General features: G+C 35.3%; 1 protein-coding gene across 1 annotated transcript in view; it reads left to right on the top strand.

Annotated features, from left to right (window-relative positions):
* Positions 1-26,453, top strand: part of XPR1 (xenotropic and polytropic retrovirus receptor 1) — a 203,171-nt gene that overhangs the window by 20,768 nt on the left and 155,950 nt on the right. Inside the window, exon 2 of the mRNA XM_060091179.1 lies at positions 4,549-4,600. Coding sequence (XP_059947162.1) covers positions 4,549-4,600 — 52 coding nt within the window. The remainder of the gene's footprint in view (positions 1-4,548; positions 4,601-26,453) is intronic.

Below are 26,453 nucleotides of genomic sequence, written 5' to 3'. Positions count from 1 at the left end.
ATAACTCACTTGTACATTATTCACATTATTTCTGGGGTATGTAGATCAGGCATAGTGTACATATTTTAAAGTATATATCAAAATTATAATAGTACCATTTGGAAAAACCTTCAGAATAAAAAAAAGTCTGATGTAAATTTTATCGAATTATTAAACACTGTTAACAGGGATTATGATTCCTTTAAAGGTTTATAATAATATTCCTTGTCCTTCCTCTTCAAATGCCTGTGTTTATATTATTGTTCATTAATCCAATAATTAGATTGCAATATGCTGACTTTGAATGAATATTGAAGCAGACAGATGAGAACAACATAGATTAGATATTTTGTTGATGGAGATGGTAATATTTATAGTATGTTATATGTGCGGCTAATAGTGAGTTGATAGGAAGTAGAAATCTTTCTAGCTTCTGATCCTTGTTCTGTGAAATGGTCTGTGAAACCCATGTGTTTGGAAAGGAGATTAGAGACGATCTACTGTGGGTTATTAAAAATTAACAACATAAGAAATTTTTACTGGTGGTATTATTGAACATATATGTTAAGTTTGAACTATACCCTATTTTATACACTAGATATGTTGTAGAAAGTTTAATAAAATTAGGGGTCTTTGTTATTTAATGCATACGCAGATTGGGACTGCCTATATTTTCTTGGGAATCTATAGGTTTCTTATAAGAATTAAAAACTGTGTGTGCTCATGTCAGCTATCATCAGAAAATATAATAGCATATTCTAAATCATCTAGTTGACCATCTTTTAAGCTGGTAATGCCAGGAGATTGCAGTGCCTCTATTTATGTTTGTTTGGTCATGTTGGCTCCAGGTAGTATTGTACTACTTTGTGAAGAGTTAGTTAAGAACTGAGGCATATCTAATGCATAAATGATGTATTCATGTCTAGTAGACTGCCAAATGATGCTACAGCCCACTGCATGACATAAGTTTTGTGATAGTTCACATTCTATTAGCGAATATTGTTTGAGCATCTTCTATGTTCTAGGCACTGTTCAAAGTACTCTTCATGTATAATAATGAATCATAATTAATATAAGGATTTGTGTTTTAAATTCATACAGTAGACCTGTGAGGTATGTGTAATTACTATTCCTGTTTTACAGATGAAGGTACTGAAGTATAGAGAAGTTAATTTTCCTAAGGTTACACAGCTAATAAGTGGTAGAGTTGGTTTTCATACACGTTGTCTGACTCCATAGCTTCTAGCCACTGACTATACTGCCTTACAGTAGATCCCATCTGATGCAGAGTTATCTGGGCATTCCAAACTCAGAACAGGTAAATTGGCATTGTATTCGTGTTACCAGTTGAGATTTTGTTTGAGCAAACATCTTGTTTTCTGTCATGTTAATGTTGTTGTTTGAATAATACTGGTTTTATGGTTGTATTTGGATTTAATTTGTAAGATTTTACTGTCATATGCATTGTTATAAACACTAAGAGTTTTGTCCTAGTTTATATATATTTCAATAACATTATAACAAAAATAACTTAATTTTTGTAACTCAGAGATTACAGTAGAGATGCTGATGTAAGAATTGCTTTGAATCTTTTTGTCTGTTTGTTTGTTTTTTGTTTTTTGCTTTTTTTGGCTGTGCCATGTGGCTTGTGGGATCTTAGTTCCCTGACCAGGGATTGAACCCTGGGCCCTTGGCAGTGATCAAAGAAATCTTTTGTAATGCACATGAATACATATTGATTTTATTTATTATACAAATTCAGAGTTTCACGTAGAGTATTGGATTTTCTTGAAGTAAAACAGCATGAATTGAGGAAACTTTGAATTTGTTGTTTTGTGCATTTGGAGGTACTGCTCCCAACCCAGGTGACTCATATTACAGACGAACAATCCATAGATATTAATATAGACAACACTTTGTAGGATTTTCCCCCACTGGTTCCCAGTTGGGGGCTATTCTCTAGTCACAGACAGGGAATGGTATCCTATAGAGTTCTTATAGAGCTCTCTAGAGTCTATTACTATAAAAAACATAGAGGGTCTCTTATTCAGAGGAAAAGTGAAGTAGTAAGAAGCAAAAAAAGAGTTGTCCCTGATTTTACCTAGAGTTATCTTGACTTAAATGAAATTATGATTTATTTTTATAAACAAAATGAAGACTATCGGGCTTCCCTGGTGGCGCAGTGGTTGGGAGTCTGCCTGCCGATGCAGGGGACACGGGTTTGTGTCCCGGTCCAGGAGGATCCCACCTGCTGCGGAGCGGCTGGGCCCGTGAGCCATGGCCGCTGAGCCTGGGCGTCCGGAGCCTGTGCTCCGCGGCGGGAGAGGCCACAGCGGTGAGAGGCCTGCATAAAGAAAAAAAAAAAAATGAAGACTATCATAATTTTTCTCTTTATAAAATTTAAATCATCTTTTTAAACCTTAATTTGGTAAGCTTTCCTTTTGCAAATTTAATTCATTTTCATTATGTGCCAGAGATTCTACTTAATGTGCTTTTTTCAGTGTGCTGAGAAACCCTTTTGAATTCAAGAACTATTTATTGAGCTCCTCCTGCATACAAGCTACTCTGCTAGTCATTGGTGGTTTATTTGGTTACTGATAACTTCATTTGATTTTGGTACACATGCCTATCATACTTCAGAAGTTGAAAAACTTCATTCAGATGTTTGAGTCTCTGATATTACCTGCTTCCATGATAGCTTTATTTCCTTAAGTATTCTCTGGCTGGATTTTTTTTGTTCCTTTCTTCTTATATTTTTCTATTTCTAGAGATTTACTCTTCTCTAAGCAATCTATTCATTTACACTCTTAAAATATTCTGTGGAAGAACCATAACATAACTACTTCTCGGCACTTGTTTTTTTTTTTAATGTATGTATGTATGTATGTATGTATGTATGTATTGGCTGCGTTGGGTCTTCATTGCTGCCCATGGGCTTTCTCTAGTTCCTGAGAGCGGGGGCTACTCTTCATTGCGATGTGCGGGCTTCTCAGAGCGCAGGCTCAGTAGTTGTGGCACATGGGCCTAGTTGCTCCGTGGCATGTGGGATCTTTCTGGACCAGGGATTGAACCTGTGTCCCCTGCATTGGCAGGAGGATTCTTAACCACTGCGCCACCAGGGAAGCCCCCTACTCTGCACTTGTATAGGACTTTAATATAAAATTCCAGTCTGTGAACTGAAATAAAGACTTTCTGATGTTTGATAAGATCTGAGCTAACTTCTTTTTTTAGACTGGACATTAGTGGTTCCTGAGACATCTGAAATGGTAAAGAAAATAATGAGCATATATACATTTTTTCTTAAAAGAAGTTCTAGATCTTTGTCTTATTCACTTAGGGCTTTTGTATATTATCAGACTGGTTAGGGTTAGTCATGGAACTGACAGGTTGGTCACTAATTTAAAGTAAATGGTAATTTCATTTGGGAAGAATATAATTTACTAGACTTGAATACAGAGTGGGTTACCTTGGAGGTTTATTTCTTCTTTTTTGGTTTTATATGCTTGAATGACTCTAGGCCGGTGGTTCTGGGGAGGGGTGATTTTTGTCCTCTAGGGGCATTTGGTAGTGTCTGGAGACATTTTTGGTTGGTTGCTGCTGGTATCTAGTGAAGCTCTAGATACCAGGGATAGTGCCAAAAATCCTAATATGCACAGAACAGCCCCCCACAACAAAGAATTATCTGGCCCCAAATGTCAGTTGTACTTAGGCTGAGGAATGCTGGAGGCCAATTTGGGAATCACCAGTGGTTGGTTAGATGGTATTTGAAGCTATGGGATATGTAAAGTCACCTAAGCTTATGACCAGCTCTTCTGCTCTGGAGCTTATCCACTTAATTGATTCTACCATTTTGGTAGGTATGAAGAAATACTTTTCATTCCTGTCCCAAAACCACTTATGAAGAGACCAAACTGCAACCATCTAAATTACCTAAATATGATTGTTAGTTAACTTACTGGTTTGGAAAAAACAATAAAACCTCTACTATCTTTATAGTCCTGAACTCTTTTAACAGAGGACTTTCCAGACCTCCACTGAAAAGTATTTGTATCCAAGGTGAAAAGAATTCTGGAGATTGTCTACACAACAGTGTAACTTTACTTAACACTATGAACTGTACACTTAAAACTGGTGAAGATAGTGAATTTTATGTTCAGGTATATGATACCACAATTTAAAAAAAATTTGTATCCAGTGTTTTTTATCTTCTTATGCAGTGTTCCATTGTATTCCTCTAGGACTATTCTCAGTTTCTATCATTATTATTTTTTTTTTTTAGTCAAGAGATTTTATGATCTCTCAGGTGATTTTTCATTCTTTTCCAAATGCCCCTTAATTTTTAAAGTATACACATTAGCCCTCATCTTAAGGATGGGACAATACTGGGTTGATAAGAAAGTATAGTATTTGGGTTTTAGCTTATTAAAGTATTTCACTAAATTCTCAATTTAGGGAACCGTATGTAGTCATTGTCTGGATATTGAAAAAGAAATAATTGTTTAACTCAAAATGCTTTTACTGTAAAGATTACTCATGATTCCATGTATGTCTTTTCTTTCTTTCTAATAGGCTTTTAAGGATATGCTGTACTCAGCTCAGGACCAGGCACCTTCTGTGGAAGGTAAGATGCATTAATCTCTACATTTAGCCACATAAAACTTTTTAAGAAAAGATATTTTAAACTGAACAGTATAAAACTAATGTAACCTGCCCTACTATATAAATCTTTTTTGTTTTTTATAATATATATTATGATTACTTTGTGTTTCAATGAAACTTTTTTTGTTGTTTAGTTCACATTTGCTTTATGATGGATCTCTTATAATGTCCTCAAATCACCTTAGCATTGTGAATCACAGATACTGGTTTAGAGTTAAAGCTCTTATCTGTGTCATGCTCCCTCCCCCAAACAATGTATTTTTATATTTGTCTCTATTGTCTTTTCATCCATCCATCCATCATTCAGTGAATCCTTAGTTCATAATTAGTCTGGGCAACACAGCTTTTTCTTTGTATTTATGTCATGTCTTCAGACTGGGACTAGTAAAACAACGAAACATATTTACTGTGTGTGTGTGTGTGTGTTTATAAGCATGTATATGTATGCCTGTGCACAGTTTGGCAGTCATAAAATGACTGACCTAAGGATAGTGGTTATCTTTCCAATTATCTTTATTGATCCTTTCTTTTCTGTTACCTCAGCTTCTACTCAGCAGCTCATTCTTTATGGGTTTAACCTTTGATAGGTTTGGAGAGTTGGAGGTTAAAGTTGTAGTTCTTGTGTCAGTAAATAATTAGCTAATTCAACAACTATTTCTTGAGGGAGTGTTCCTTCTGAGGCTGGATAGTCTTTTAAAATTTTGCATCACATATTTTCAGGAGAGATGAATATGAAGTTGTTTATTAAAACTACGGATCTGTAATTAAAAATCTCATTGTCTTTAATGACATAGAAGTGTATATCTTTCACCTCTAACTGTTCTGAATTCAAAATGTGCTTCCTTCAGGATCTCAAAATCTTTACTAGGGTATTGGCACCTGGGTATTAGTTTTATAATATGTCACTAAATTTTGGATTATATTTAATATATTATATTTAATATAGTTAATATAATTCTCTAATATTTAACTGAAGACAAATGTTTAGTTCTTTATTAGGTTATTATCTCTTATTTTATGTGTCTTAAAGAGTACCTCCTCAAAATATTTTAAGAATGTAAGAAAAATGAAATTACATGGAAGTTAAGCTGATTTCCTCACCCTGTGTTACTTGCTTTAATATTGGTTCTTTTAATTTTATTCTCAAAGTTGGACTACTTACCCTTAATTTTTTTTTTAAAGTTTTACCATCTGGTTTGTAACAAAGATATTCTGAGATTGTTGAAAGTTATGATCTTTATTCATCCCTCCATGCTGGATCATGTTGCTAGTAATTCTCATATACTTTTAGCTGTTATAGGAGAAAAACTGAATTCTGTCAAAGTATGCTAAAATGACAAATATTTATAGTTAATAACATTTTCTTTATTTCATTGTCCAGAGACATTAACTTCTTTGGACCCTGTTATAAAGGGAGTACTCTAGGCTGATCATGCAGATATATGTGCTGCTTTCATAAGGGAAATATTCTGCACTTGTTCATTCTTTCCATTCTCAGATGAACAAACTAAACCCACGTAGTTTTTGTCTTCTTAAAATGAATTTTTCTCTTTAGAGACACTGGGGAATTGAAGGTATTGTAAAGTAGATTAAGGAAACATTATTCTATGTAGTATTGAGGTTAGAAAAAGTTATTTAAAGGGACTATAATTTTGTGTCTCATTTGCATTGTGATACTATATTAATTTACTCTTTTATATGGTGTTAAATTTAAATGATAATCATTTCTGTCATTTCTTTATTCTTGCTACTGGGTTTGTATTTCTAGATTTTTATTTAGCAGTTATCTATAAAATAATGCAACATCAGCAGATTTATCACAAAGTCCAAGATAGGACTTTCAACTTTTAACAAGTTTTTTAAAAAATGTCAATTTATTTATTTATTTATTTTTGGCTGCGTTAGGTGTTTGTTGCTGTGCACAGGCTTTCTCTAGTTGCAGTGAGCGGGGGCCACTCCTCGTTGCAGTGCGCAGGCCTCTCATTGCAGTGGCCTCTCCTGCCGTGGAGCACGGGCTCTAGGCGCTGGGCTTCAGTAGTTGTGGCACGCTGCTGCAGCACGCTGTGAGCCCAGCTGCTCCGCGGCACGTGAGATCTTCCTAGACCAGGGCTCGAACCTGTGTCCCCTGCATTGACAGGCAGACTCCCAACCACTGCGCCACCAGGGAAGTCCCAACTTTTTAACATTTTTAAAGGAAAAAAATGTTTGATTGGCCTTGATTATTTTTTTGAATATTGTCTTTCTCTCTTTTCTTCATTCTCCTCTTTTTCTATACCTTAAGTTTTAATAGACTTAAGACTTTTGGTGCCAGTAAGCAATTTTTTTTTTTAATCTTAAAACTGGAGTATACCATAAATGGTGATTTTCAAATCTGCTGCACAATTAACTCAATTTACTTGTGTTTTGTTTGTATGTTTGTTTTACAAATGCTGATACTTAGTACCCTTCTCAGGCCAATTAAAATAGGATATGGGGAGTGGAGCCCAGGCATTGATAGTTTTATAGTCTTTCTAGGTGATTCTAATAAATAGCCAAAGTTGAGAACCCTTGCCACAAATAATCTTTTTTAAAAAAAATAAATTTTATTTATTTATTTATTTATGGCTGTGTTGGGTCTTTTGTTGCTGCACGCGGGCTTTCTCTAGTTGCGGTGAGCAGGGGCCACTCTTTGTTGCGGTGCGCGGGCTTCTCATTGCGTTGGCTTCTCTTGTTGCAGAGCACGGCTCTAGGTGCACGGGCTTCAGTAGTTGTGGCACAGGGGCTCAGTAGTTGTGGCTTGTGGGCTCTAAAGTGCAGGCTCAGTAGTTGTCGCACATGGGCTTAGTTGCTCCGTGGCATGTGGGATCTTCCTGGACCAGGGCTCGGACCTGTGTCCCCTGCGTTGGCAGGCGGATTCTTAACTATTGCGCCACTAGGGAAGTCCCCAGCCATAAATAATCTTAAAGAATTTTAGACCAGTATTGTTAATGCTAAGTTTTTTCAGGCAATAACTAGCCAGTAGGTTTATAGGCTTCTTAAGTTCATCTATAGTCTGATTATTTTATTAGCATTTATAGGATATTTATTTTTTAAATGTTTATTGCATTGAATTGAATATAAGTAATAGCTGTACTGATTATTTACATATATTAAATGGTTATAACTTAACATTGTTATTAGAATTAAAAAACATTTTTGTTGAATTATTACTTAATAGTAGTTACAGTAAAATAAGTAGCTTCATATTTTCACAGTACTTTTGTTTAAGATGGAATGGATTTCTGATTATAGTGAAAGAAAGGTAACCTGAAATGGATTCTTAAAGAGTGAAGTCGTTTATTTGATAAAAGTAAATTAGATAAAAGGCACAGTATATGAAAGTTTTTGTTGATTAGAAGTTGACTGCTATTTTTTACACTAGTGGATTATTTTCTTCTAAAATCAAGATAGTGCCTTTATTCTTCATAGATAAGGTGGCTTTTTTTTTTCCCATTTAAAAGTAAACCAGGGCTTCCCTGGTGGCGCAGTGGTTGGGGGTCCACCTGCCGATGCAGGGGACACGGGTTCATGCCCCTGTCCTGGAAGATCCCACATGCCACGGAGTGGCTGGGCCCGTGAGCCATGGCTGCTGATCCTGCGCGTCTGGAGCCTGTGCTCCGCAACGGGAGAGGCCACAACAGTGAGAGGCCTGCGTACTGCAAAAAAAAAAAAAAAAAAAAAAAAAAAGTAAACCAACCAAACAAAATAATTTCAGTGTATTAAGATATCAAGGAGCATTTACTTAAAGTTGCTTTTATTATTCAAATAAATAAACATTCAGATTCTTGGTTATTTTGCTTCATTCATCCTTTGAGAGTGAATTTCATGAATCATTCATACACTGATTCATGAAAAATAAAGGGTCTCTACTTTTATTTAAAATAAATGTCTTATGGTTATAACTAGGAAATGCTCATATTCTGAAGTGGTATATTTAAAATGCTAACAAGCATTCCTTATCAATTTATATCTAATCTCCTTTGATATATATCATTACCTACTATTCTGTGTAATCTTTGTTATTTTTGGTAGGCATTTACATTTAGAAATATGACTAAGAAGGTGACTTAAAATTCTATGTTAAAACTAACATAATGCATTGATTTTTAAATAATGGCATAGATAATTAAGAATTTTACTATTTATTTTATCTTTTTCTGCAGAAAGAATTGTAGAGCATATGTGACAGTAGAATAAGGGTATTAAAGTGACTAAAATTGTGGATATATATTTTTTTATGTGGAGGAGCAGGCACACTTAGGACCCTTAGAGTCAGTCTTTAATGGAATAATGTTTTGAGGAATTTTTGGAAATAGATGCTAAAAACCTTTAAACTATATTGTGTTTTTACAGTTCCTACTGTCAATGTGGTATTTGGTATTTGGGTATTTGGGGCAGATTAAATTAAGCTGCCAACTGAAAGTCCCAGCATCAGTGAATCAGTCACATCTTGATAATCAGAATTGTTTTGAGGCAAGACAATTTATTATGGATATGACAACAGAACTCCTAATTGTGGTACCCATTTGACGTAGTCAAATTCTGTCAAATTTACCTAGGTAAATATTCACACCTGTTTTTGGGGAAACTTCCTCCTTCCTCAGGATATTTTTGATACATATGATTTTCATATATATATAAACTTATACACTTCATATAATTTATACACTAAATTTATTTTAGTTTGTACTCTGAATTATTTTCAAGTAAAGCTTAAAACTTTTGCCATCTTCTTTTTAAAATGTAGTATCTTTTGTTTAGAAGCATTAATGTTTTCCACTCTTGTGTTAGAAAAATATGAGAATCTGACAGTCAGCCTAGGTCACAGAATTAAGAAATCGACACTTCTAATTGAAAGAGACATTAAAAGATCATTTTGCTTCACCCTCATCTTAGATTTGTACAATCAGAGACCATGTTAAGGTTGCATGGATCAGTAAGAACAATCAGGATTACTAATGCTATATATGACAACAAAAGGAGAGAGAATTCGAGAGATTAGACTAATACTGAAACATAAAAATACTTTTTTTATATTGACTTTATATTTTTATCCAAACGATATCTTTGAGTAACATTTTTAATTGGACATTTCCTTGAGTCTCTGTATTTTTAAAAGATTTATAAAGCATTACCTACTTTGAATAATATTGAACTATTTGACTTGTTGGGCAAAAGCTAATTGTGTCTTTCAAGAAATCTCTTTCTACTAATTTTTTTATTACTCCACATAATTCCTAGAAGTTTTGGGAAAGGTTTATAGAATTAGATAAAATAATTAGATAACAGTAGTTATAGAGGTTAGAATAAGGGGAAAATAAAGATAAAATAGCGATATAAAGCTCCAGTAAATTTAATATATAGAATAGATACAATAAAGATCCTGGAAGAAAAAGCACATGTAAAAATTAAGGAAATCTGAGTAAATTATGGACTTCAGTTAATAATAATGTATCATTATTGGCTCATTAATTATGATAAATGTACCATACTCATCATGTAAGATGTTAATGACAGGGGAAACCGGGGGGTGGGGAGGGGGGAGTATATGGGAATCCTCTGTACTACTTTTGTAACTTTTCTGTAAATATAAAACTATTCTAAAATTAAAAGTTTATTAAAAAAATAGATGCCATAAGATTTATACAGTTGCCAGAAACTAATTGTAAATTCAGCCCTGACTTTGCTGGAGTTCAGAGGATAGAGGCGAGCATGATTAATTTCAGAGTTCACATAAGGTAAATTTATACCAGTTACTCAGAAAAAGATCAGCTCTTACTGAACATAAGATTTGAGAGAAATTCTTCCTTTGCACCTTCGTGAAGAATATTTTGTTTGGTGTGCTAGATAGTATCCCCAACAGCTATTTTACAAAAAGCATGACAGTAAGTTTCATGAGGCTGCTTCTTACAGTCCAAGGGTATAATGTAAAAATTTATTACTCTGACCTACAAGGTCCTAAATAATCTGGTCCTATGTCTGTGACCTCACCTTCTGCCATTTTCCCCCTTCGTTACTAGGCTCCAGTCACATTGCCTTTTGTTCTGTACCTAAATCAGCCCGAGCTTGCTCTTACAATAGGGCCTAAGCTCTTGCCTTTTGTTTCGTTAGATCGTTCCATAGCTGTGTCCTTCAAGAGGCCTTCTGAATACCCAATCTTATGTATGCACGCAGTCACTTTGTATTACATCACCCTATTTTATTTATTTATTTTTGCATACAGTTTTTTGATATCTTGTGTTTTTTCATTGATTTATTAACTTTGAGACGATATAAGTCCCTTGAGACCAGAGATTTTGTCTTTTTTTGGAACCATTTTATAATTAGTATCTAAAATAGGCACATACCTTAACTATTTACTGAGCACATCAATGAGTAGGAATAAAAATGAATCCTTTCTCTCAATCTTCCTTAAAGCCAAAGTACCATTTATTTTAAAATTCACCTAGTTTGCTTCTTTGTTGTTATTTTTGTTTTTTGACTTTTAACTCTCTTGATTTTTAGATGCAGAATTTTATCTGCTGGTTAGATGGCTAAGCATACTGTTTGTTGTTGTCTTATAATGCTGACTGTAATTTCATAAGATATAGTCTGAGGTGACACACATAGCATTTCTTTAAAACCGGGCGAGAAGCAGGTGATATGAGATCTTAGTTTATAAAGATTTTTTGGCATCGTGTTGTCTTGATGCCAAGCATAGAGCTTCCTCTGATTGCTGAGAAATCATATTTTATAAGCTACTGGGTGACTGTGTATTTTTTGTAAGACACTAAACCACTTCTTTTTGTTTTGGTATGTTTCCTTTCAGAGGTACATGAAATAGGCATAGATTTGAAAAATACATATATGAATGGTTGGAGAATTTTTTCCATATATGTCTACATAGTGGAATATATGTTTTAGATGATTTGAATTAAAGCGTAAAGACCTAGAGGTGCTTTGGTTGTTTTCCTTTCGCGTTTTGCCTCTTTTGTTATTTTATAAAGTATTCCTTTTGATGGGGAGTATATAGCTAATGTTAGCCTAATATAGCTCTCTGATTCAGTTAGCTTAATACAGCTATCTGACTTTCTAAAATGGAATGAATAGCTATAGTTAAGGATATAACTCACTGACCACTGCTGCATTAGTCTCTGGTTTTCTGCCAGTTCTTTTTAGTCCCCCATCCCCTTCCCCAATCTTATGAACAGGTTTGTTGGATCATTTTTGCTTAGGTCTCCTCTGCATATTCAGCTTGGTTAGCAGATGTGTTACAGTCTCCCTAAGCTCCTTAGAATTCAGCTCTTAGTGGCACTGAAGATGAAAGTATGCTTGTAAATTATTCATTCTGATTATACGCTTGGATGGACAGAGTCCACTTCAGGCATCTTCTTCCACCTCACCTCTCTCCACAGGTCTTTGTTGTTTTAACAGATGTGAGCTTCAAGAGGGTGGAAGACCAAATTGCATTTCTAAAATAAATGAAGTAGTTTTCGCATGTATAGGATTACTGTTAAATCTATGCATTCATAATACATTACTTTTCTTATGTTGTTTTTAATCTTGTGTCTCCCCTCCCCCCAGTTTTTCTTTTTGCTATCCTGTATCACTGTCTCTTTGAAAAATTTTTTTCTGACCTAGAAATAAAACCTTTTGATATTTGTAATAGGGAGAACGATATGTAATTTGTTACATTTTCAGCTGGGCAGTGGCAGGAGAGTATCTTTTCTAAGTTCCACTTTTCTATTAGTGTTGTTTTGTTTAGTCATTTATTGTCAATTTTCAGAAGTCCTTCTGTGAGTAGTAGGTTTATATTGCATGAGAAGACTATAGATGAGTAGAGAGTTTAACCTCCAGAATGAAATGCTGGATTCATTTGTAGCCACTGCAACCTTGTTTTGAAATAAAGAAATACAGATGGCTAAGGAGTGGAAGTTGAGACAGGAGCCAAGCCAAAAAAATAATTGTCATCTCTTTAAGAATGATATATTTTCTATTCCCCATTAACTTCTTTTAGAAAGGATCAAAAGACCTGACTGATATTCAGAGACATATAATGGAGTTTTTTCTTCTGAAGGATGTGCTTATTTTATGTTTACATTGGAAAAGGATTGCATATTCATTTGTACTGTGGAAATGAAAACTTCTAGGTAAAAAATATTATCACCTTCAAAAATATACTTTTGTTCTTTAAAGATGTCACTAACCTCAAACTAGTTCATGAATAGGAAAGATGTGCTTCTGGATAATAAATAGCATTACTATTCGAGTTGACAAAATATCTACTTCTCTTTCACAGAGAATTAAACATAATTTAATGCTCATTGTTAGGACATAAGATGATGATATAAATAGGTAGTAAATTATGTGATTAAAAATATGTATCAACTTTGAGTAGCATATAGGTAAGAAGCTAGAAGAAATGAAGAAGTGCTTTGAACAGGCTTTTAATCCTTTCTTTGTGACACTGCAGAGTATTTAAAATATTTTCAGTGTTTAAAATTTTCCTTTGCATATAAAAGTCAATAACACATAAGGGCACTGTGTCATTTGTCACATAGTGCTATTTCTTTTTTTATTGGTAAGTTTGAGGGAAGGTCATAAAGTAGAGAAGGAATAAATATAAAACATTAAGTCATAAAGCAGAAATGTTCTGGGAATTATTGGTGTATACTCTACATTGTATATGAAAGGGTACTATAACACAGGAGTATTGAATATGATGATTTCAGATAGAATTTTCTAAACTAGTGTTAGAAAACTGGAACAATTGTTAAGGCTTAAAGTTGGCAGAATTTAAAGTTAAGGGAAGTTTTTCTTTATGCTCTTTTTTCTTTAGGTAGGACCACCTTAGGTGTTTAGTAAAAGAACACCAATGAGAAAGGTAGAAAGAAGCATGAAAAGCTATGATCAGAGAGTAGTTTTCCAGCACTAGGTTACATCATTGAATAAAAGAAACAAAAATTCCTGACCTCAAAATGGAAAAGATGCTCTAAAAATCATTTAGATTCTCAATAATGTTTAATTATTGAGGCAATATGAAGAAGGAATAAGATATTCAATGGTTGAAAGAGTAGATAATCCCTTTCGTTAGTTTTCTGTGTCTACTGTAAAAATTTATCACAAACTTGGTGGCTTATAGTAAGAGAAGTTTGTTCTCTCACAGTTCTGGAGGCCACAGTGTGAATCAAGGTATTGGCAGGGCTGCACTCCTGGAATTTTGCGGGGATAATCTACCTCTTGCAGCCTCTGGTGGTTGCTGGCTTCCTTGGCTTGTGGCCACTCCAGTCCAATCTCTCTGCCTTGTCACTTTGTTTTCTCCTCCATCTATTCTCTGTATATCTAAGGACATTTCTCATTGGATTTAAGGCCATCTAGGTAATTCAGGATGATTTCATCTCAGGATCCTTAATTACATTGCAAAGACCCTTTTTCCAAATAAGATAACATCACAGGTTCCAGAGGTTTGACAAGGATAGCATTTGCCTCCAGTGGGGGTGGTCGTGGTCAGTTTTGGCCTACCATGTCCCTAATCCAAATTGAAAAAAAAATACAGTGTAATTAATGTTCTTCCTTCAAATTTTGTGCTAGAGTTAGAGCTACAACTGAGGCATTTGCATTCATATTCTAATCTACCCATGTTGAAAGGAGCAGTCAAATGACATCAAAGAAAAATTCAGGTATGATACCCAGAAAGTGAAAAGCTGTCCAATAGATAGTCAGGCTTGAGTGTATAAAATATAGTATAGGACAGTTATCTGTCTCTAACCAAACTATCTTTCTTTCTTTTTTTTTTTCTTTTTTTTTTTTGCGGTACGCGGGCCTCTCACTGCTGTGGCCCCTCCTGTTGCGGAGTACAGACTCCAGACGCGCAGGCTCAGCGGCCATGGCTCACGGGCCCAGCCGCACCGCTGCACGTGGGATCTTCCCGGACCAGGGCACGAACCCGCGTCCCCTACACCGGCAGGCGGACTCTCAACCACTGCGCCACCAGGGAAGCCCCAAACTATCTTTCTTAAGAATTTCTTTTATATTTCTGGTATCCTTCCTGGGGGAAACAAAAAGGCAAACCTCTTCCTAGCATGCAGGTTAAGTGTCCTCTCCTCCCCCCAAAATTTTTATTACGGAAAATTTCAAAGATATACAAAAGTAGAGAGAATGTATACAGAATCCCATTTATCCATCACCCAGCTTCAGTCCTTATCAGTTCGTATACAGAATCCCATTTATCCATCACCCAGCTTCAGTCCTTATCAGTTCAATACCTAGTCTTGTTTTATCCCCCTTGATTATTTTGAAGCAAATTCCAGAAATTATATCATTTCTCTGTAAATATTTCTTTCTTTTTTTAAGATACATTTAAAAAAATTGAAGTATAGTTGATTTACAATGTTGTGTTTCAGGTGTACAACAAAGTGATTCAGTTATACATATATGTATGTACATATATATATTCTTTTTCAGATTCTTTTCCCTTATAGGTTATTACAAAATATTGAGTATAGTTCCCTGTGCCCTACAGTAGGTCCTTCTTAGTTTCTATTTTATACATAGCTGTGTGTATATGTTAATCCCAAACTCCTAATTTATCCCCCCGCTTCCCTGTTGGTAATCATCAGTTTGTTTTCTATGTCTGCGGGTCTATCTCTGTTTTGTATATAAGTTCATTTGTATCATTTTTTTTAGATCCATATATAAGCAATATCTGACTTACTTCACTCAGTATATTAATCTCTAGGTCCATCCATGTTGCTGCAAATGGCCTTGTTTCATTCTTTTTTATGGCTGAGTAATATTCCATTGTGTGTATATGTGTGTGTATGTATGTATGTGTGTGTGTGAATATATATACACACATACATATACACAGCACGTCTTTATCTATTCATCTGTGATGAACATTTAGGTTGCCTCCATGTCTTGGCTGTTGTAAGTAGTGCTGCTATGAACATTGCAGTGCATATATCTTTTTGAATTATGGTTTTCTCTGGTGTAAATATTTCTAAAGGATAGTTTCTGCCCTAATTACCAAAATACAGTTATCACACATAAAAATATTAATAGTAATTTTTTAATACTATTAAGAATATCAGACAGATATTTAATACTATTAAGAAATTTCTAGTAATATATATTTTAAAAGATTTATTACTTTGACTAGAGATGCAAATAAGATCAATCATATGATATACTGTGATCAATAAGTCTCTGAATTCTCCATTGATCAATAGTGGTACCATCCAGTATGGTAGCCACTAGCCACAAGTAGCTATTTAAATTTAAATTAATTACAATTAAAATGAAATAGTGTGATCTTCAGTCACACTGCCTACATATCAAGTGCTCAGGAGCCACATGAGGTTAGGGCCTACCATTACTGGACAGCATAGAGCATTTCACTCATTGAAGAATGTTTTATTGGTTAGAGCTGATCTATAGGTTTCCCCTCCAACTCTTTTATTTTTCTTGTGTTTTCTATTTTCTTTAAAAAATGTTTATTATCATTATTACTTGATGGAACAAACTGGCTTGTTTGGTTTTTTTGGTCTCCCAGAGTCTGGATTTTACTGATTGTACTCCTGTGGTATACCTTAACATGGTGTCTGTTCTCTGTATTTCCTGTAAATTTGTAGTTAAATCTAGAGACTTGATCTATATCAGGTTAAATATTATATATATATGCTTTTTCCCAAGAACACTTCATAGGTGCTGGTGTGTACCTCTTTTAGGAGGGATATATAATATCAGATTGTTTCTCTTTATAAGCTTACTAGCTATTGATGATCATTGCCTAGCCCTAGATCCATGAATTTGTTAAGGTTTACAAAATGGTGATATATATATTTTAAATTTTATTATTATTTATTTTATTTATGTATTTTTGTCTGCATTGGGTCTTTGTTGCTGTGCGCGGGCTTTCTCTAGTTGCTGTGAGCGGGGACTACTCTTCGTTGCGGTGCGCGGGCTTCTCATTACAGTGGCTTCTCTTGTTGCAGAGCAGGGGCTCCAGGAGTTGTGGCTCGCGGGCTCTGGAGCGCAGGCTCAGTAGTTGTGGCGCACGGGCTTAGTTGCTCCGCGGCATGTGGGATCTTCCTGGACCAGGGCTCAAATCCGTGTCCCCTGCATTGGCAGGGGGATTCTTAACCACTGGCCACCAGGGAAGCCCAGTGGTGATATTTTAATGCTCTTGTGTTTATTAGCCAGCCTTCTATAAAGAGAAACTTACCTTTGTTAACTCTTTGCATAGGAAAGGTAGGATGATTGCCTAATTCTTTTATTTTATAGTTTTCAAAATAATATTGCTGCTCTAGCATTTTCCAAAGATGACCAGTGAAATGTTTTTAAGTGCTTTAATGAATTAATATGTTTAAACCTGTTTAATATGTTTTGGTCCATTGTAGTTTTTATCCATATTAATGATCTGATTTTTAACTTTGACCCAGTAGGAGCCTTTTCAAGTGGTTTCCTCATTCCTTTTGATATGACCCTCATAGTCTTTGATAGCTTCCTTTCTGTCTGATATGACAAAACTTTCCAGACTCATCTAACATATTTCCAGCCTGGGAGCTGGAATCAGCCATTTTGCCAAGGAGTCTTGATTCTTTTCGTGATAACCAAGGAGTCTTAATTCCTTTAGAAGCCACATACCAGCACTTCTTTCAAAGTATCATTGCTACTGAGTTATTCATTATTTTAGACTTTGTTTTTCAGTAGGGAGAAATATATACATACATACCCACATATGCATAAATATATATATGTATGTAAATGTTTATATTTTAAGATAAAATACCTCATTCATTAAAGCTTAGATTCTTAGTATACTTTAGACTTGAAAGTGTCTGCTACAGCTGAAAAGTTGAACTGTGATGAATTTTAGGATTGAATAATGCTCTTTAGGCATGGTAACCACAAGTACACCTCTTTGGGATTAGAGTATTGGGGGTAGGGAATCTGCCTATACAGATTAAATTTTCATTTGCTTTATTGAAGTTTGAGAGGGAAAACATAGTTTATCATTATGAGACTGAGTGCCAATTTGTGGTTCCTGATGAGAAATTGATCAGCTATGTTCTTGTTACAAAAGGTGCAATCAGTGAGATTGGAAAAGGAAATTGAATTTATATTGGTGTGTTATCACATGCAATTAACTTTGCATATATTCCTGAGGCACATGAATCTTGAGGCTGAAATATCTATACTTTGAATCAGGGCATTGCAAATCTAGTGTGATTAAATATATTTAAGGGTTTCTGTTGGTCCACAATTGGTGTGCAATTCTAAAGTATGTTCTTATTAGGCTATTCAAAAAGGAATCTTTTGGTCATTATAATGGGAAAGTGAAATAGCTGAATTTGTGCATTTCTTTTATAAAGGATGGAACAGAGTAAGGTAATTTATATTGTAAGATTTATTATTTTTATACTCTTTATTTTTTCTGTATGACATCTCTGTCATCTTAGTAGAACGAGGTTGTTATCCTTTTAGAAGACTACGACTAGTCTTTCTACTTAAGGAAAAATATGATACCGTTCACTCATAATGTGGTAAATAAGTTGGGGTATTTATAGCAGAGAGGAGCTTTAAACAATACAAGATATCACAGCATATTAGGTAGATATCCTCAGGAACAGTTTATCTACAATGTACACAAAATAATCTTCATAAATGAAGTAGTAAGAGAATGATTAATGGAGGAGTTGAGATTTGATTTGTGTCTTGAAGCATAGTTATAGCTGTAGGAGAGGGCCTTCTAGGCACAGAGAAACAACAGGACAAAACCAAAAGGGTGCAAGTACATAAGACATTTGGGGGGATTCAATAGAACACTCTAAATGAAGCAGAGGGTTATCATACGAGAATAGTGAACTCTAAGGATGAGGCCAAATTTCCAAAGGACTTAAATTTTTTAAAAAGTTGGACTTTATTTGGGAGACCAGTATACCTTAACATTTGGGGGTGTTAGTCTAATGCAGATGAGAATTTAGAGATCATTGTGAATGCTTTGTTCTAGTTTAGCAGTATCCAAAAATAGATAGTTAGAAGCCCAGAGGAATGCAGGCTTTAGGTATAGTACCATCCAGTCTTCAGCTCTGCTAAATATTTTTATGATTCCTGTAATTGTGTCCTCTTCCATGTTGGGAGTCTTCCAGCTGTCGGCCATCAACAATTAGGGTCAGGCTTCCCTGGTGGCGCAGTGGTTAGGAATCCGCCTGCCAATGCAGGGGACACGGGTTCGAGCCGTGGTCCAGGAAGATCCCATATGCCACGGAGCAACTAAGCCCATGCACCACAACTACTGAGCCCACGTGCCACAACTACTGAAGCCTGCATGCCTAGAACCCGTGCTCCGCAACAAGAAAAGCCACGACAATGAGAAGCCTGTGCAACGCAATGAAGAGTAGCCCCCCCCACCACAACTAGAGAAAGCCCACGTGCAACAGTGAAGACCCAAGGCGGCCAAAAATAAGTAATAAAATAAAATAAATAAATTTATAAAAACAAAAACAAAAAACAATTAGGGTCACATGCTCCCCTCAAGATATTGGAAAAAGCAGATTCATAATTTAAAAAAATTATTATTGAAATATAGTGATTTACAATATTGTTAGTTTCAGGTGTACAACATAGTGATTCAGTATTTTTGCAGATTATATTCTGTTATACATTATTACAAGGTATTGGGTATAATTCCCCATGCTATATAGTATATCCTTGTTGCTTGTCTATTTTGTATATAGTAGTTTGTATCTGTTAATCCCATACCCTAATTTGTCCCTCCCCCTTCCGTCTCCCCTTTGGTAACCACAGGTTTGTTTTCTGTAGCAGATTCATAATTTTTAATTAGCTACATGACCCAGAATATACACAGAAGCATTCTTTTTTTCCTGAGATAAATTGACATAAGATAAAATTAACCATTTTAAAGTGTACTGCCATCCAGTGGCATTTAATACGTTCACAGTGTTGTTCAACCATCACCTTTATCAAGACACAGAGCATTTTTAAACGGAATTTACTTAAACTGAAAACGACGTTTACTACAAAGTAATTTTTGGCATATGTTTTTGCTTGCTAGTTCTTCAGTCAGTCTATATTACTTGTAGAAATATATTTCTTTTTAAATTCTCCCTTGCATTCATATTTAAGTTTTATAATTTGGGGGAATCGAAGAATTAACTGTTAAGGATAGAATTTTTCTTGTTTTGATAGTAGTTGGAAAATAAAGAAGGTCAGAAAACCTGAATAGAATTTTTGTTCACTTTTGAATAGAATGAAGTAGTTTAACTTAGAACTGTTTTTTCAAATTAGAACTATGCAGAGAGGCATTTAGAGTTGGTAAATTCTAGGTTTTTTTTTTGTTTGTTTTGTTTTGTTTTTGCGGTACGCGGGCCTCTCACTGTTGTGGCCTCTCCCGTTGTGGAGCACAGGCTCCAGATGCGCAGGCTCAGTGGCCATGGCCCACGGGCCCAGCCGCTCCGCGGCATGTGGGATCTTCCCGGACCGGGGCATGAACCTGTGTCCTCTGCATTGGCAGGCGGACTCTCAACCACTACGCTACCAGAGAAGCCCCGGTAAATTCTAGTTTTTAAGGTGCCTACACAACACCATCTGAATAGGGCTTGGGGATATAGGACCTCATTCTTCTCTGTTCTTACTTATACATTGTGTGTTATGGCCCTAGAAAGGTGAAGGTTGTGCTTCCTGATTTTAGTTTTCTTTTTCTTGTTCTTACCCTAACTCTCCAAAAACTCTATACATTGTTAATTTGGAACATCCCAGTAGAAGCAGAGTGTTGATGGTTGCAAACATGAATTCTGGGCATTTATGCAAAATATTTTAGATTTTAACTTCTATTTCTTAGAAGAGGTCTTTCGGGGTTCTGATTTTGCTCATGAATGTCTTTAATCTGTATACTAATTTTTTCTCATGGTCACTTGTTCATTCTGTGGAGGTGGTAGTGTTGGTGCTAAAGTAGTAACATGAGGAGGATGGCAGTGATATTTCTAATTAGTGTTTCTTAGTTAGTTCTTTTAGAACCCCTAGTGAGAAACAATTAGGTCAAATTAATTTAGAAAAGCTAAGAAGACTATTTAAGGTGCTATATTCAGTCAGTATGATACTATGCAGCTTAATTGAACATGTATTACAAATATGAATTTTCAGAATTATCAGATGTGCTTAATAATTAGCCAATAGTTTTTGCCTGCTGTTGCTATAAATAATAGCATCTCAGTTTCACATCTTTTATGATTTAAAAGACTGAGTCTAAAGAAGTATCTTTTTTTTTTTTTTTTTTTTGTGGTACGCGGGCCTCTCACTGTTGTGGCCTCTCCCGTTGCGGAGCACAGGCTCTGGACGCGCAGGCTCAGCGGCCATGGCTCACGGGCCCAGCCACTCCGCGGCATGTGGGATCTTCCCGGACCGGGGCACGAACCCATGTCTCCTGCATCGGCAGGCAGACTCTCAACCACTGCGCCACCAGGGAAGCCCTAAAGAAGTATCTTTAATTTCCTGCTTTTGTTTCACTTAACAAACACTTAGTGATTATGTACTGTGTTCATTTGAGGTAGTGCAAAGGATTGGAAACAGATAATGGTGATGGTTGCATAACATTGTAAATATACTTAATACCACTGAATTGTACACTTAAAATTGGTTAGAATGGTAAAATTTATGTTACCATATAAAGAAAAGGAAGAAAAATCTCATCAGTAAATATATATTTCTGGCATGATTTCTCTGTAGTTATGAAATTTTTTGTGAAGATTTTATTACAAGATTATTTTTAATCCTATACTCCTGGTATAACTGATTCCTACTTTTAGCCATAAGTATTTAGAAGAAGAACAGGAAAATATAATCTCGTTATGACTCTTCTTAGTTTTGAAAGTCCTAGCCATGGCAGTCAGAGAAGAAAAAGAAATAAAAGGAATCCAAATTGGAAAGAAGAAGTAAAACTGTCACTGTTTGCAGATGACATGATACTATACATAGAAAATCCTAAAGATGCCACCAGAAAACTACTACAGCTAATCAATGAATTTAGTAAAGTCACAGGATACAAAATTAATACACAGAAATCTCTTGCATTCCTATATACTAACAATGAAAAATCAGAAAGAGAAATTAAGGAAACAATCCCATTTACCATTGCAACAACAAAAAATAAAATACCTAGGAATAAACCTACATAAGGAGGCAAAAGACGCTGATGAAAGAAATCAAAGATGACACAAATAGATGGAGAGATATACCATGTTCTTGGATTGGAAGAATCAACATTGTGAAAATGATGATAGTACCCAAAGCAATCTACAGATTCAATGTAATCCCTATCAAATTACCAGTGGCGTTTTTCACAGCACTAGAACAAAAAGTTTTACAATTTGTATGGAAACGCAAAAGACCCCAAGTAGCCAAAACAATCTTGAGAAAGAAAAATGGGGCTGGAGGAATCAGGCTCCCTGACTTCAGACTATTTTACAAAGCTACAGTAATCAAGGCAGAATGGTACTGGCACAAAAACAGAAATATAGATCAATGGAACAGGTTAGAAAGCCTAGAGATAAACCCACACACCTATGGTTACCTTATCTTTGACAAAGGAGGCAAGAATATACAATGGAGAAAAGACAGCCTCTTCAATAAGTGGTGCTGGGAAAAATGGACAGCTACACGTAAAAGAATGAAATTAGAACACTTCTTAACACCATACACAAAAACAAACTCAAAATGGATTAAAGACCTAAATGTAAGGCCAGACACTATAAAACTCTTAGAGGAAAACACAGGCAGAACACTCTTTGACATAAATCGCAGCAAGATCCTTTTTGACCCACCTCCTAGAGTAATGAAAATAAAAACAAAAATAAATAAATGGGACCTAATGAAACTTAAAAGCTTTTGCACAGCAAAGGAAATCATAAACAAGACAAAAAGACAACCCTCAGAATGAGAGAAAATATTTGCAAATGAAGCAACTGATAAAGGATTAATCCCCCAAATATACAAGCAGCTCATGCAGCTCAATATCAAAGAAAACAACCCAATCAAAAAATGGGTGGAAGACCTAAATAGACATTTCTCTAGGGAAGACACACAGATTGCCAAGAAACACATGAAAAGATGCTCAACATCACTAATTATTAGAGAAAAGGAAATCAAAACCACAATTAGGTATCACCTCACACCAGTCAGAATGGCCATCATCAAAAAATCTACAAACAATAAATGCTGGAGAGGGCATGGAGAAAAGGGAACCCTCTTGCACTGTTGGTGGGAATGTGAATTGGTACAGCCACTATGGAGAGCAGTATGGAGGTTCCTTAAAAAACAAAAAATAGAACTACCATATGACCCAGCAGTCCCACTACTGGGCATATACCCTGAGAAGAACATAGTTCAAAAAGATACATGTACCCCAGTGTTCATTGCAGCACTATTTACAATAGCCAGGATATGGAAGCAACCTAAATGTTTGACAGATGAATGGATAAAGAAGATGTGGTACATATATACAGTGGAATATTAGCCATGAAAAGGAACGAAATTGGGTCATTTGTAGTGATGTGGATGAACCTAGAGTCTGTCATGCAGAGTGAAGTAAGTCAGAAAGAGAACAACAAATATTGTACATTAATGCGTATATATGGAATCTAGAAAAATGGTACTGATGAACTTATTTGCAGGGCAGGAAAAGAGACACAGAAGTAGAGAACGGACTTGTGGACACAGGGTGGGAAGGGGAGGGTGGGACAAATTGAGAGAGTAGCATTGACATATATACACTACCATGTGTAAAACAGATAGCTAGTGGGAAGCTTCTGTATAGCACAGGGAGCTCAGCTCCGTGCTCTGTGATGACCTAGAGGGGTGGGATGGGGGCTGGGAAAGAGGCTCAAGAGGGAGGGGATATATGTATACATACAGCTGATTCACTTTGTTCTACAGCAGAAACTAACACAACATTGTAAAGCAATTATACTCCAATAAAGAAAAATTATTGAGAAGAATAAAATTTTTTTTAATGAATGTATTATTTAAAATATCATGCCATTAAAAATTACAAACTATTTCATAAAGATAACATTTAATTTTCTAAGTCGTAAAATTAAACATTTTGTTTTTATACAAAATGTTTCCCCCAAAATGAAATGAAGTCTAATTTGCATTTACAGGAAATCTTCAAATACCTGGAGTCTTACCAGCATGTAAAGTGACAAGAAAAGCAGTTTTTCTCTTTTTTTCCCCCTGGTTAATAAATGTTTTTAAAAGCTTTATTGTGGTATAATTGATATTCAAGAAACTGTACATATTTAAAGTGTAGAGTTGATGTTATGATATTTGTATACACTGATGAAACCACCACTTAATCAAGATAGTGAACTATCACTCCCCAAAGTTTCCTCATACCTTTTTATAATCCCTCTTTCCCACTCCACCCCATCCTACCCCTCCTCAATCAGTGATCTGCTTTTTTTCACTATCAATCAGTTGCATTTTCTAAAGTTTTATGTAATTGTATTTATTTATGTAGCATGTACCCTTGTTTGGCTTTTTTCATTCAGCCTAATTATTTTGAGATCTACAGTGATTGTTCCATCTTACATTCCCTCTTACAGTGTATAAACATTCTGTTTTTCCTGTGTCCCACCAATGCTTGTTATAGTCAGTCTAATGTTAACTATTTTAATAGGAATATAGCGGTATTTCATTGCAGTTTAATTTGCATTTCTCTAATGACTAACAATATTGAACATTTTGCGTGTGCTTATTTGCCATTTGTATATCTTCTTTGATGAAGTGTCTGTTCAAATCTTTTGCCCATTTTAAAAATTAGGCTGTTCGTTTTCTTATTCATTAGTTTTGAGAATTCTTTTTATATTCTGTATACCAGATCTTTATCAGATGTAACCTTTGCAGAGGTTATCTCCCAGTCTATAGCTTGTCTTTTCATTCTCTTACAAGTATCTTCTCCAGAGTGGAAGTTTTAAAATTTTGATGTAGTCTAATTCATCAGCTTGTTCTTATACGGATCAGGCTTTTGGTCAACTCTAAGAATTCTTTGTTTAATTCAAGGTACTGTGGACCGAATGTTTGTATTCCTCCCAGTTCTTATGTTTAAGCCTAATCCTTAGTGTGATGACATTTGGGGTGAAGCCTTTGGGAGGTAATAGGTCTTGAGAGAAGAGCCTTATGAATTAGATTATTGCCTTTATAAAAAGAGACATGAGAGAGCTTGCTTCCTTTTTCTACTCTCTGCTTTGTGAAGATGCAACAAGAAGTCACCCTACTGCAAGCCAGAAATAGTCTCACCAGAATCTGAGCATGCTGGCACCAAGATCTCAGACTTCCCAGCTTCCAGAACTGTGAGAAATAAATTTCTGCTGTTTAAGCCACCCAATCTATGGCACTTTGTTATAGTAGTCCAAACTAAGACACAAGGTCACAAATATTTTCTTCTATGTTTTCATAACTAAAAGCATTATAATTTTAGGTTTTGCATTTAGGTCTGTGGTCCATTTTGAATTAATTTTTTGTATATGATATTTATGGAAAAAAATTAACTTTTGCATACTGCTGTCAATTATCCCAATACCATTTGTTGAAAAAGCTATCCTTTTCTTCAGTATATTGTCTTTGCATGTTTGTCAAAAATGTGTGGGTCTATATTTCTTGATTACCAAAGCTTTAGTAAGTCTTGAAATCAGATCGTGTTAGTCCTCCAGTTTGTTCTTTTCCAAAGTTGTTTTGGTTATTCTAGGTCTTTTGCAATTCCATGTGAATTTTATAACAAGGTGTACATTTCTATTAAAAAAAAAAAAGCCTGCTGGGATTTGGGATTATGTTGAATCTTTAAATTTGGGGAAAATTGACATCTGAACTATATGCTGTCAATTCTGTTTAATCTTCCATATGATGAATAAAGTATATCTCTTAATTTAGATATTCTTTAATTTCTTTCAGCAGTGTTTTGTAGTTTTCAGTACACACGTTTTTTACATCTTCAGTCAGATTTATCCCTAAGTATTTAACATTTTTTGATGCTACTCTAATGGTTTTATCTTTCCATTTCAGTTTCTAATTATTTGCTGTTAGTATACAGAAGTACAGTTGATTTGTATATATTGATATTGTATCCTGCAACTGGCTAAACCCACTTCTTAGTTCTGGTAGCTTTTTTGTAGATTCCATCAGATTTTCTATACAGACCATCATGCCATCTGCTAGTAAAGGCATTTCTACCTCTACCTTGCCAATTCGGATGTCTTTTGTTTCTTTTTGTTGACTGATTTCACCGGGTAGAATCACTAATATAATGTTGGATAGAAGTGGTGAGATTGGACATCTCTTCTACTGCTCATTTGCTGAGAGTTTTTATCAAGAGTAAGTAATGTTACTATTGGTGGGAATGTAAGTTGGTGCAGCCACTATGGAAAACAGTATGGAAGTGCTTCAAAAAAACTAAAAATAGAGTTGCCGCATGATCCAACAATCCCACCCCTGGGCATGTATCCAGACAGAACTATAATTCAAAAAGATACATGCACCTGTATGCTCATAGTAGCACTATTCACAATAGCCAAGTCATGGAAATAACCTAAATGTCCATCGACAGATGAGTGGATAAAGAAGTTGTGGTACATATATACAATGGAATACTACTCAGCCATAAAAAAGAATGAGGGGCTCCCCTGGTGGCGCAGTGGTTAAGAATCCACCTGCCAATGTGGGGAATGCAGTTTTGATCCCTGGTCTGGGAACTAAGATCCCACGGGCTGCGGGGCAGCTAAGCCCACGTGCCACAACTACTG

Source organism: Mesoplodon densirostris, chromosome 2 (assembly GCF_025265405.1).
Source record: "Mesoplodon densirostris isolate mMesDen1 chromosome 2, mMesDen1 primary haplotype, whole genome shotgun sequence".
In the NCBI taxonomy this organism is placed as follows: Eukaryota; Metazoa; Chordata; class Mammalia; order Artiodactyla; family Ziphiidae; genus Mesoplodon; species Mesoplodon densirostris.
Note: the sequence above shows the minus strand (reverse complement) of the source record. Positions and strands in the feature narration are given on the sequence as shown.